General features: G+C 35.9%; 1 protein-coding gene across 15 annotated transcripts in view; it reads right to left on the bottom strand.

Moving 5' to 3' along the window:
- The window catches only part of TUT4 (terminal uridylyl transferase 4), a 217202-nt gene that overhangs the window by 97291 nt on the left and 105810 nt on the right, over positions 1 to 14101 (bottom strand). For all 15 annotated transcript variants that reach the window (XM_047869584.1, XM_047869590.1, XM_047869595.1 and 12 more), the window contains 2 exons: positions 9752 to 9915; positions 3892 to 4008 (listed from right to left, as the gene is read on the bottom strand). In XM_047869584.1, the coding sequence (XP_047725540.1) occupies positions 3892 to 4008; positions 9752 to 9915 (281 nt within the window). The remainder of the gene's footprint in view (positions 1 to 3891; positions 4009 to 9751; positions 9916 to 14101) is intronic.

Here is a 14101-nt window from a genome sequence, read left to right as displayed (position 1 = left end):
ACAGGGGAGGGGCAGAGAAAGAGAGGGAGACACAGAATCTGAAGCAGGCTCCAGACTGATCTGCCAGCACAGAGCCCAACGCAGGGCTCAAACTCATGAACCATGAGATCATGACCCTGAGCCGAAGTCAGATGCTTGACTGAGCCACCCAGGCACCCCAGTAATTCTACTTTTAATTTCTTGAGGAAACACAATACTATTTTCACAAGAGCTATACCATTTTTTTTTAATGTTTTTATTTATTTTTGAGACAGAGAGAGACAGAGCATGGTCAGGGGAGGGGCAGAGAGAGAGGGAGACACAGAATCTGAAGCAGGATCCAGGCTCTGAGCTGTCAGCACAGAGCCCGACACGGGGCTTGAGCTCATAGACTGTGAGATCATGACCTGAGCTGAAGTCAGACACTTAACTGACTGAGCCACACAGGCGCCCCAAGCTATGCCATTTTCGTATCTATCTTTTCTCCTAATCTTAGGGAGACAGTGAGTGTTCAGTCTTTCACCATTAAGTATGATATTAGCTGTATGTTTTTCATAGATGTTCTTTATCACATTGAGGAAGTTCTCTTCTATTCCTAGCTTTGCAGAGCCTGATGCAGGGCTTGAACTCATCAACTTGAGACCTGAGTCGAGATCAAGAGTTGGAAGCTTAACCAACTGAGCCACCCAGGAGCCCCTTGCTGAGACTTTTTATAAGAACTTTTTTAAATGCTTTTTCAGCATCTACTGAAATGATCAAATAGTTTTTTTGGTTTGTTAATATGATAAATTACATTCATTGGTTTTCTAAACCAAAACTGCACTCTTGGAATAAAGCCCCACTTGGTCATAATATATTTCTTCCTTAAAATTATTCTTAGATTCAACTTGCTAAAATAATGTTTAGAATTTTTGCATTTTTATTCATGAGGGATATAGGGCTTAAGCTTTCTTTTATTGTAACGTCTTTTTCTGGTTTTGGTATCAGAATAACATAGGCCTCATGGACTCAGTTAGGAAGCCATACTCTTCTTCAGTGTTCTGGAATATGTGTATTGGCACACAAATTATCAATTCTCCCAGAGCTCAAGGGTGACCTTTTATTTCTTTTTTTCAAGTTTATTCCTCTTTCTATTTCATTTTGGATGGCCTCCATTATCGTATGTTCAAGTTCACTTTTTCTTTTGCAACGTCTGATCTGCCATTAGTCCTACCCAGTGTATTTTTCATCTTAGACCCTGTAGTTTTCATTACTATAAATTCAATTGTAATCTTTTTTATATCTTCCAAGTCTCTTTAATTTTTGGAATATCAGGAATATAGTTAACTGCCTTGATGTCTTCCTCTGCTAATTCTCGAGTCAATTTAATCGGTTTTTCCCCTCATCATGGTTTGTGTTCTCCTGCTTCATTGTATGCCTGATAATCTTTGAATGCCAACATGAACTTTTTTTGTGGTGATGGATATACTGTGTTTCTATAAACATTCTCAACCTTTGGTCTGAAACACTGGAAACTGTACTTTTGGGTCTTGTCTTTTAAATACTTTAGTCAGGATCAGACTGCATTTAGTTTAGGGTTATATACTCCCCACTCCTGAAACAGAATCTTTCTGCATACTCCACCCAATGCCCATGAAGGTTTTCCAGTCTGGATAGTGGCAAGGTACTTATTGTTCAAAGCCCTATGTGAGCATCAAGCACTGTTTGAATTCCATCAGATGATTCTTTCCCTGGCTCTAGGCAGCTTTCTCACATGCATGTACCAATCAGTACTGTATTGAATACTCTGAGGGGACTGTCTTTACACCTATGGATTTCTTTTTTTTTTTTTCTTTTTTTTCAAGTTTATTTATTTATTTTGAGAGAAAGAGAGAGAGAGCACAAGCAGGGGAGGGGCAAAGAGACGGGGAAAGAATCCTAAGCAGGCTCTGTACTGTCAGCAAGGCTCGAACTAGCAAACTGTGAGATCATGACCAAAGCCAAACCCAAGTGGAATGCTTAACCGACTAAGCCACCTGGGCACCCCTTTCTCTTTTTTGTTTCTTCAACAAGAAAGCTTTCTCTTTTTTGTTTCTTCAACAAAAAAGCTTTCTCTTTTTTGTTATTCTATCCTACAAACTCTAGCCACCCTGGATTCCCTGGACTAAAGTTCATCTCACCTCTGGGAGTTCATTGGGTTCCTCTCCCTATAATGCAGTATGGAAATCAAACTGGAGTAATCATTGGGTTCACCTCATTTGTTTTCCATTCACTGCCTGTCCTTCATTGCTTGAAAACCACTGTTAGCTATTTTTATCCTTTTTTCCCCTTTGGTTATTTCAAGAGTGAGGTAAATCTAGTCCTTTTTATTCCAATTTCAACAAAAGCAGAAGTCCAGTACGACTGTTTTTAAGGTTTGTTTGCTTTTTTGTAATGTTCTAACATTTCCTTATAAAGTATATAATGTGTATTGGCTTTCTTTTTAAGTTTCTTGTTTGGAACTCCCTGAGGTTCCTGGAATTAATGAGTAGCATCATTCAACATTTCTTGAAATTTCTCAGTTATTATCTCCTAAACTACCACTTTGTCTCTGTTCCATTAAGTCTTATGAAGCTCTAATTAAATCAAAATAGGCTAATAAAATCTGAATTTCTTTTCCGAATTTCTGATTTTATTCAATGCATTCATTTTTTCAAGAAAGATGTACTGAACACCTACTATGTGTCAGACACTGTCCTAAGCAATATAGAAACAAAAATAAGACACTAAACCTACCTGCTAGAATACTGGATATTGAAAGTGTAGAAGAAAAGGAGAGAAAGCAGACATGCACAATACATTCTGATCAAGCTGCTATGCAAGCACAGAAATACCTAATCCAGACTTTTTGGGAAGATCAGGTAAGAGTATTTCTCAGAGAAAATACACCAGCAGAGACTGAGACATAAGTAGATTACATAGTATTAATATTACAACTTTGAAAAGAAAAAATTAAATAGCTAAAATACTAATCATTTTTAAAAACACCATTCGTATCTATGTCTACAAAATGTTCAAACAAAAATAGCTAACTAAAAAATTATGAATTCCCAAAGTCTAATCATCATAAAGCCCTACATGGTCTGGACTTCTCTACCTTCACCTCACATCATTTTCGTCCTATCTCTCTTTGCCCCAGTCACACTAGACATTTTCAGTTCCTAATATGCCACATCATTTCCTAACTTAGAGAACTTTATTCATACTTTTTTGTGTAAAATGCCCTCAGCTTACTCCTCTGTGCCATTCACCTTTCTTTTAAACTACTTCAAAGTTCAACTCAAATGACACTTTCTCAGATAAACTGTCTCTGTTGCAGACTAAGTAAAACATTCTTGTACACTTCCTTAGCACATTTCTCCCTTTAATAAAACTCGTTATACTTAAATTCTTTTTCAGTATACGCCTTTCACCAATACTTTAGACACTCTGAGGGTAGGAATCACGACTATCTTGTTCACCGCTGCCTAGACCAAGCACATAAAATCTCAATAAATATCAGGTGGACTGACTGTACTTGACAGTTATGTAAGTATGTATGTATTCATTCATGCATTCATTTCGGTTTTATTTTTAAGTTATCTATACACTCAACATGGGGCTCAAATTTACAACCTGGAGATCAAGAGTCACATGCTCTACCAAATAAGACAGCCAGGAGCCCCTCTCTGACAGTTTTAAACTTAGTAATCAACATACTTTAGGATGAAAAGACTGGTCTCTGAAAAGAACCTCCTGACCACCTAAGATAAAGTCAATCACAGTTTTTAATGCTATCATTTTAGTTACTAATATAAGACTGGACAAATGCCTCATTTTTGGTTTCATAAATAAATCTTTGATATAGTTTTACCATTCAAAATATAAATAAAATATTTTGTAAAAAGAACTCACCAAAATATTTTTCTTATGTCGTTTCTCCTTTATATGTTTATGAGCTCCCTGGATGTTTTCAATATGAATTAAGCAAAGTTTGCATAGATATCGGCAATTGGTATATTCTGGTGAGCGCTGAAAAGTCAAAAAATACATTTTCAGAAAACAGAGAAGTAAATTTTTGACTATATATTTGGATGACATAAATATAAGTAACAAAAATAGGCATTAAAGGAATAAATTTTTAATAAACAAATCAGCACTTATATACCGAAAAGATAGTTGTCCTTTTCAAAACAGTCACCATAGGCGATTATACACTAATTTCAAACAACATGATAATGTAATATAGTCTTTAGAATCCAATGTAGGATAAAAAAGTCAGTCTTGTTACTTAGTCTTATTCCAATGTTGTCCCAAAAACCAGTTTCAAACTTTGTCTTTTTATTATAAAAAATAAAATCCACCCTCAAATAGGGGATTTCAAAAGAATGAACTGCAAATATGGAAGACAGTTTCAAAAGCTGAGTTCCAAAATCACTCCAATGAATCTCAAGCTCATGGGAATAAATGGATACTCTCTTGAGTCAACTATTCCGAAGGGAACAATTCTGACACACAAAATTATCATAGTACTTTAGTCATACTTTATAAATCTACTCTTGAAATAATTTTTAAAAACTTAGTAATTTCAAAGGGCCTGTTATGTGCTAGGCACCATACTAGGTGTTTTCACATATAATTTGTCACTTTAATACCCCTAATAATCCAATTAGATTGGTATTATCTTCATTCTATACATGTGAAAACAAAAGCTCATACAGCTTGTAACTTTCACAAGGATACAACATTAAGTAGGTGATGCTGAATTTAAATTCATGTATATCTGAATCCAAAACCAGCTCTATCCATATTGATTACACAATGAAAAATTATAAAAACACAATAAATAAACATTGAATTTAAAATATTATTTCTAGTGCCTTATACTGAAATTGCAGCAATGCTTAAATTTTTATCTCATATCGATCTTCTTTTTTTTTTTTTTTTTTTAATTTTTTTTTTTCAACATTTATTTATTTTTGGGACAGAGAGAGACAGAGCATGAACGGGGGAGGGGCAGAGAGAGAGGGAGACACAGAATCGGAAACAGGCTCCAGGCTCTGAGCCATCAGCCCAGAGCCTGACGCGGGGCTCGAACTCACGGACCACGAGATCGTGACCTGGCTGAAGTCGGACGCTTAACCGACTGCACCACCCAGGCATCCCTCAGATTGATCTTCAATAGGCTGCAATTCCTGACAAAAAGATTCTCACCCCAAATTTACCAACAATCCTACCAGACTAAAAATAAATATAGCCATCATTTAATGACTCCACATTTTACTGGCAAAGCAACTAAATCTCAAGAATTAAATAATCTGTCCAAGGCAACAAGCAAAAAAGAAAATTCAGTTCGATAGTCATTTCGATTTGTAGTATAAAAATCCTTTCACCATTTGCAAAGATATGGATGGAGCAAGAGTTATGCTAAGTGAAATAAGTCAGAGAAAGACAAATACCATGTGATTTCACTCATATGTAGCATTTAAGAAACAAAACAAACGAGCAAAGGGGAGAAGGGGGGGCAAAGCAAGAAACAGATGCTTAACTACAGAGAACAAACTGGTTACCAAAAGAGAAGTGGGTAGGAGGATGGGTTAAATAGGTGATAGGAATTAAGGAGAGCACTTGTGATCAGCACCAAGTGTTGTATGGAAGTGCTGAATCACTATATTTTACACCTGACACTATCATTACACTGTATGTTAACTGGAATTTAAATAAAAACTTAAAGACAAAAAACAAACCAAAAAAACTCTTTCAAATCTGTCCTTCTTGGGGAACGAATTAAGACCTTGCAGAGACTCCTACCTCTTAGTTTCTAACCACAACTAATACTTAACTCCCTAAATACCTTCTTAGCTCATACTACGTCAGACATTTATCTAGGAGCTGGGGAAATACAAACAAAACAAATTCTCTGTTCTCACAGTTTACATTCTAGTGTACAGAGACATGTAATAAATAAACAAATGTACAAATTAATAGGAATATGGTGTGGGAGTATTAACTACTTTTTTAAAAAAGGGTCCTTACTTAAGACTTTACTGATAAACTTAAAGGAAGTGAAGGATTAAGCTGGGTGGATATTTGGTAAGAGACATTCTAAGCAGAAGGAAATGTTAATGCTAAGGCCCTGAGGCAGGAATGTGCTAATATGTTTGAGAAACTGCAAAAAGCCTAGTGTATGACTGGCAGAGGGGTAACTGGGGCCAGGTCACAGGCCCCTTAAAAAGACCCTGGCTTTTATTCCAAGTGTGAGAGGAAGACACTGAAGGTTTTCAAGCAGAGAATTACAAGATCTAATCTACTTTTAAAGGGATCACTTGCCTTCTTCCTAATTCCTTCAAGAACAGAAGCAGGAAGAGCTTATTGCCATTTTGAGCATACTGCAACAATCCAGAAGAGAGATGATGTTGACTTGGTTCAAGAAGAGTGGTGAATGTGGCAAGAAGGGTCAATTCAGGAGTCAAAAGCATAAATACAGAACACCTTAAGCCATGAATATTGATGAGGGAGTCATGAAATCACTTATGACACGAGTTTTTCAGTTGTAAAATATTAGCGGACAAGGACTTGTCTGGATTTTTTTTATAAGAAAAATTTGTTGTAACACTGAACAGGGAGTCAGAAAGCTTGAGATGACATCTCAATTGACCTTGGATAAATCTCTAACACTGAAAACTGCTTCTATCATCTTAGAATGTAATAATAAAAATTGGTCTCCTTGGTAAATTCAATTCTACAAACAGCTGATCTTTATTTAGTGGTTACTACATACCAGGCACTATGCCAAGAACTTTACTTGTATTACTGTATTTAGCCCTCCTAACAGCCAATGAGCTGTTATTTTTTTATCAACTCTATTCTAATGATGAAGAAACTGAGGTTTAAAGAAGTTAAATAACTTATCCAATGTTACCCAACCAGTAAGTGGCAGAGATAGACCCCATGACTCCGAAACCCATACACTTTAATCACTAAGCAAACTACCTCCAATTATTGGCTAACTTCTATGTGCAAGGCAATATATTAAGTACAACAGGAAATAGGACAAAAATGTTCTATCATGAAGCTTCTAGTTTCACAGGAGAAACAAATAAAAAAATGTTTTAAAATTCCTTTATTATAGTTATATTTTATTTTGCCATTAAACACACACACTAAAAAACCTTTTTCTGGGCATGGAAATTCTAGTCAACAATACTAGTCAACTAGTATTTCCTAGTCAACATTTAACACTCACTATGGGGAAATTTACCCTTCTGATCTAAGAGCTTGGATTCATTCCTTCTTTGGTACAGTTTAAAAATCTACATCTTTACTCCTCAATCAGGTAATCTATGGGTATAGTGTGAACCAAAGGACCTGATGAAACCAAAAGCAAGTAGTTAAGAATATTCTTAATGGGGGCGCCTGGGTGGCTCAGTGGGTTACGTATCCGACTTCGGCTCAGGTCATGATCTCACGGTCCATGGGTTCGAGCCCCGCATCGGGCTCTGTGCTGACAGCTCAGAGCCTGGAGCCTGTTTCGGATTCTGTGTCTCCCTCTCTCTCTGACCCTCCCCCGTTCGTGCTGTGTCTCTCCCTGTCTCAAAAATAAATAAACGTTAAAAAAAAAAAATTAAAAAAAAAAAAGAATATTCTTAATGAATGTCTAAAGCTGGTTAAAAAAAAAAAAAAAGGTTAACTAAGAGTACACTCAACAACTGGGGCAACTGGTTGGCTCAGCTGTGCTGACAGCTCAGCACCTAGAGCCTGCTTCAGATTCTGTGTCTCCCTCTCTGCTCCTACTCTTCCCCTGCTCATGCTTGGTCTCTCTGTCTCTCTCAAAAATAAACAAAACATTAAAAAAAAAAAGTACACGCAATTGAAACGAGAGGTTTTGGAGGACAAAGAGGTGCCAGGAAGAAAAGAGATTACAGACATCTATGCTGGTACTGGCACACTCATTTTATATAATTATTGCCTAAATTCAAATAAACAAATTCAAACAACAAATAATACGTCTTCCACACTTCCAAGCTTTTCTTTTACCCCAGGCCATTCTTTCCCACCACCATCAAATATCCATTCCACCCCAACTTCTTCCTTTTCCCAGGGATTGATCTTTCCTGCTTCATATCTTACCCCATCCAGTCCCCAACTTGTCTTAAAAACACATCTTTCATATTTCCTTTATATATGCCATATAATATTCACCTATATCAGCCTTCCCCAATTCACCAAGTCAATTCCTAACTACTCCTTCAGACTCCATTCCAATGTTACCTCTTTATAAAGCATTCAAGCTGGTCACTCTTTTAAGATCCCATTTTCAAACAACAGTGTTACTATTACTGTTATTTGCTTACATGTTTTTCTCTAATCAGTAAACTCCTAGAGGAGAAGCATCATGTTTTTAAAAATGCCACACACATCCAATTCAACTTTTTATCACTAGATCATGGTACATGAAAAGCACTCAATATTTATCTTAACAATACACAGATCCAGAATAGCACTAATTCCAGACTTAGGGAAAAGAAAATGATAGGAAAGAGAGGACTAAGTAAAATAGCAAATTGCAAAAGACTTCCTTCTAACTAGCTTGGGAGACTAGCTAGTACAGAACCTAAATTCTCTTCTACATTATGGGCCCCGACGCCCTTAATATTCCTTTCTATTTTCAGAGGGTGACTACTCTGTCCTATTAATAACCCAGGATCGCCTTCTTCAATTTAGATATGACCTCATTTTTCTAAACTCTACAAAAGTATACCATTTCTTTCTTTCCTTTCTTATTTATCAAGAATGATTACCTATTTCCTTGTATACATATTCACAAATATCCCAAATATCTATTTATGAACAGATGGATTTATGATTCTTTCCTTCAATACCTAGCAGTGTTTTTATTAAGGCTAGGAAGGTGTATTTCTAGATTAAAAAATTAATTAGTACTCAGGAACAAGATACAAATGGCTACAACAGTTCCTAATACACTGGAGATACTCAGTAAATTTGGGAGAAAAAAGAGGAAAAGGTAGAAAACCAAGGAAAAAGGGTTAAAGTGTAATACATCATATAGTATTTACTAATTTATCATTCCAAATGGACTGTTCACTTCTAATTCATAAACTGCCACTTTCACCAATATATCCCCAGTGCCTAGCATAGTACCTAGAAAATAACAAGTACTCCGTATCTATTGATGAGTGAATAAATCAAGGGTCAACAAACTTCTTCTGTAAAGGGACAAAGTAATACTTTGGTAAATATTTTACTTTGGTAAATATTTTGGTAAATATTTACCTTGGTAAATAATGAATATTTTATGCTTTGATAAATAATAAATATTTTATGCTTTGCAAGCTATATGCTCTCTAGAGCAACTACTCAATGCAACTCTGCCATGGTAGCATGAAAGCAGCCACAGACAATAGGTAAACAAATGGGCATAGCTGTGTACCAATAAAACTTTGTTTATAAAAACAAGGAGTAGGGGTTTTTTTAATCACAATTTAAAAAACACAAAACTCACCAACCAAAAAGCAAAAAAAGAGGATAACCCCATAGTTTGTTGACCCCTGGAATGAGAATGAATGAAGTCAGATTCACAGATATAAGGATTTACTGAACAAAGGGAGAGAAGAAAGAAGGAAAGAGGGAAGTTAGGAAAAATGAAAGCTATCTCTGCCTTAGCAATAAAAGAAAAAAAAAAAGAGCTGTACTTGACAAAGAAAAGTTATGAAACATGCATCTTCCTCCAAACAACTAAAATGACATAGTATACTTTTTCAAGTCGAAAGATGTGATCTCTTTCTAAGCGTTCTTCTGCTTGTTTCAAGCCTAGCCTCTGCTCAGGTGTCAATGCAGATTCATCTATCACAGTAGCATTTTCTAAATAGTCCATCTCTGAAGAATTTTCTTTATTAGATTCATCATTCTTCATTTTACCTGGAAAAGGAAGCAACCACTTAGTTACCATCAGCAGAACTGATAAATTTTAAAAAAAATTAATGGAAAACATTCAATTTCTGCACATACAGAAAAAAGATTCTTATACATTCCTTAGTTGTACAAGTTGGTATACTTATGTAAGATTCAAGTAAGAGATATACATGGTATCAGAATTCACAAAGAAAAATCTATGTCATGGGTCAAATGCCTATCTTGTTCTTCCAACCTATCAAGAGAGACAAATCTAACTGACACTCACTGCAGAAGGCTAACACACTATAACCATCTTGCAAAATGTCTGAAGCATGATAAAAAGCTATTTGAAGTCCCAAAGATTAATCACTAAAATCAGTTTAGTGACTTCATCAATATACACTAGCAGCCAAAATAACATACATACTCTAGACCACAAACCCACACCAAGCTCCTCCCTCTTTGCTTTCACTGAACTCATGGATATCTCTACCATATCAATATTTCTTTCTTTGCTTCCCTACCTCATAGCTACATTGCAATCTCTTCAAGGCAAAGACTGGGTGCTGTCATCTTTTCATTTTCAGCACGTAGCATTATATACCTAGCATACAGTAGGTTCCACCATCACTGTGATTTTTCTAAATACATAATGAATCATGTTATTCTCTTGCTTAAAATATATAAGGCTTTCAAAGAGTTCAGGATAAAGTTTAAACTCTCTAGCTTATTACATGTCATTCTTGCCTTCATGAAGGCAGTAAACAGAGTAACTACAATAATTCCAAGTTGTAGCAAGTGTTATAGAAGGGGAAATGCAAGTAACTGAGAAGGAGACTTTAGATATGGGAGTCAGTGAAGGCTTCTCTCAGATTTTAAACCAAGACCTTCAGAAAGAGAGCTAAGTTCTCTATATCTCTAACCTTATATTCTGCCTTAAGCATCTTTCATTTCATTCATACCAAATGTGCTAGAATGGATCATTGCTACTTCAAGTCTCAATGTCCTTTATATGTTTTTTCTTCCACCATCAAGGCCCTCCTCACTTCAACTAGTAATGTTTACCTGTCCTGCAAAATTCAGCTTGAGCTTAACCTAATTCAGAAGACAGTCTGATATTCTTTATACAGTTGACACTTGAACAATACTGGGGCTTGGGGTGCCAAAATCTGCATGTAACTTTTGACTGCCCAAAACCTTTACTATTAATAGCCTATTTTTGACCAAAAGCCTAATGATTAACAGTTGATAGACACACATTTTGCATGTTATATATACTATATATTTTATTCTTACAGTAAGGTAAGCTAGAAAAAAGAAACTGTTATTAAAAAAATCATGAGAAAATAGATTTACAGTACCATACTATATTTACTAAAAAAAAAAAAAAAAATCAGGGGTGCCTGGCTGGCTCAGTCAGTAGAGCATGTGACTCTTGATCTTGAGATTATAAACTGAGCCCCATGCTGAGTATAGTGATACTTTTAAAAAAATGAAAATATTAAAAAAAATTTTTTAAGCTTATTTTTATTTATTCTGAGAAAGAAAAGGAGAAAGAGCACAAGAGAGGGAGGAGCAGAGAGAGAGAGAGAGAGAGAGAGAGAGAGAGAGAGAATCCCAACCAGGCTCCACGCTGTAAGCACAGAGCCCAACTCGGGGCTCCATCCCACGAACGATGAGATCATGACCTGAGCCAAAATCAAGAGTCAGACATTTACCCAACTGAGCCACCCAGGTGCCCCCAAAAATAATAAATTTTTTTAATTAAAAAAAATCCATATAAGTGGACCTGTGCAATTCAAACCTGTGTTGTTCAATTATACAACTGTATTCTCGTAACACTATTGTTATATTGTCGTAACAATATTGTCTCTATTGTTTCACATTTGCATAATAATGTAATTTGTAATTTGTATAATGTAATTTGTATTCATTTATCTATCTCCTACTTCACATGATAGATTCCTCGATGCTAATGACTAGGTATTATTTAACTTCGTATTTTCAGATTTTAATACCTAGACCAGAGAAGACACATAATAAAAGTGTACTGAACAAATAAATTTGGATGTATCTAAAAACACTACTTAGGGGCGCCTGGGTGGCGCAGTCAGTTAAGCGTCCGACTTCAGCCAGGTCACGATCTCGCGGTCCGTGAGTTCGAGCCCCGCGTCAGGATCTGGGCTGATGGCTCGGAGCCTGGAGCCTGTTTCCGATTCTGTGTCTCCCTCTCTCTCTGCCCCTCCCCCGTTCATGCTCTGTCTCTCTCTGTCCCAAAAATAAATAAAAACGTTGAAAAAAAAATTAAAAAAATAAAAAATAAAAACACTACTTAAAGTAAACGTTCATGGACAACAGATCTCTCCATTCTGCCCTCAAAAGCCAACTGCATGCCATCTACAAGAACCATGACAGTCAATTCTACCTTTTGATAACACGAATTTTCTAAACAAAGAAGAAAGGATAGGCCTTTGGAAATGAAGTGTTTCCTACCACAAGGACACAGAAGTCTCTAGAGTCAGGTGGCAAACTCTTAAGATGTTATTAGAAGGATTCAAACATAAGAATTATGTTAGGTTGGCTAATTAATTCTTAAATTATTGTCAGGGAAAGACTGATGCACAATAAGTAATTTGCAATTGTATCCTAGTATTTAGAAAAATAATTTAGCTTTTTAGTAACGATTTTATGACGGTAATGTAAAATAAAAGGTAAAATTCTAGTTTTATTTCTACATTTCATGATAAAGAACAGTAGTAAGAATATTCTAACCTTTTTCTCTTTTCTATATGTACAATTTGCCAAGCACTACAAGGCAACATCAGCAAATCTTGTAAAACTGTCATTTCTGCCAATATAAATATAGAAAGTTACATACCTTCTTTAAAATTCAGAAATAAATTTTTTTTTCTAAAATCAACATGAATATAAAATAACATCTGGCAGAAGTTCCCAAATTTCTTCCATCAAACTCCAGTTCTGTGAGATGTTAATACTATCCCAAAACAACAAGAGTTCAAAACAGGTATTCAAACAAAAACCTCTACATGAATGTTCATAGCAGCACTATTCACAATAGTCAAATGTGGAAATGACCCAAATGTCCAATCACTGATAAACATAAACAAAATGTGGCATATCTGCAAAGTGGAATATTATTCAACTGTCTTAGCTCAGGTTGTCATAACAAAATACCATAGACTTAACAGGGATTTATTTTCTCACAGTTCTAGAGGCAGGAAAGCCCAACATCAAGGTGCCAGCAGGTTTGGTGTCTAATTAGAGCTCTGTCCTTGGATTGCAGACAGTTGCTTTCTTGCTGTGTCCTCACAAGGCCATTCCTTGGTTCATGCATACAATGAGACAGATGCCTCTATTCCTCTTCTTATAAGGCTTCAATCCCATTGTATTAGGAACCTACCCTTATGACCTCATTTAATCTTAATTACCTACTAAAAGCTCTTATCTCCAAATGCAATCATACCAGGAGTTGAGACTTTAGCATACAAAATTTAAGGGGACACAATTCAGTCTATAGCATCAGCCCTAAAAAGGAAAAGTCCTGGGGGGTGCCTGGGGGACTCAGTCAGTTAAGCATCCTACTATCAGCTCAGGTCACCACCATGATTTCATGGTCATGAGATCGAGTTCCACATCAGGCTCTGCACTGGGTGTGGAGCCTGGTAGAGATTCTCTCTCCCTCTGCCCCTCTCCCCTGCTTTTCCATGCTTGCTCTCTCTCTCTAAAAAAAAAAAAAAAAGAAAAAAAAAAAAAAAGTACTGATATATATAACACAAATGAACCTTGAAAACACGATGCTTAATGAAGGAGCCAGACATACAAAACAACATACATGATTCCATTTCTATGAAATATCCAGAAAAGGTAAATATATAGAAACAGAAAGCTTCGTATTAGTGATTGTCAGAAGATGACAGGAGGAGGGCAAAAGGATGTGAATCTTAATGAGTAGAGTGTTTCCTTTTGGGGTGATGAAAAAGTTCTGCAATTAGATAGTGGTGATGGTTGTACAACACTATAAATGTACTTAATGTCACTAAATTATATACTTTTAAGTGGTTAAGACAGTAGTTATCATATGACTCAGAACTCTACTTCAACATATATATCAAGGAGAAATGAATACACACACCCACACAGAAATTTTTAAATAAATGTTCAAAAAAAATGTTCATTGCAGGGTTATTTA

The sequence above is a fragment of the Prionailurus viverrinus genome, chromosome C1 (genome assembly GCF_022837055.1).
Source record: "Prionailurus viverrinus isolate Anna chromosome C1, UM_Priviv_1.0, whole genome shotgun sequence".
NCBI lineage: Eukaryota > Metazoa > Chordata > Mammalia > Carnivora > Felidae > Prionailurus > Prionailurus viverrinus.
Note: the sequence above shows the minus strand (reverse complement) of the source record. Positions and strands in the feature narration are given on the sequence as shown.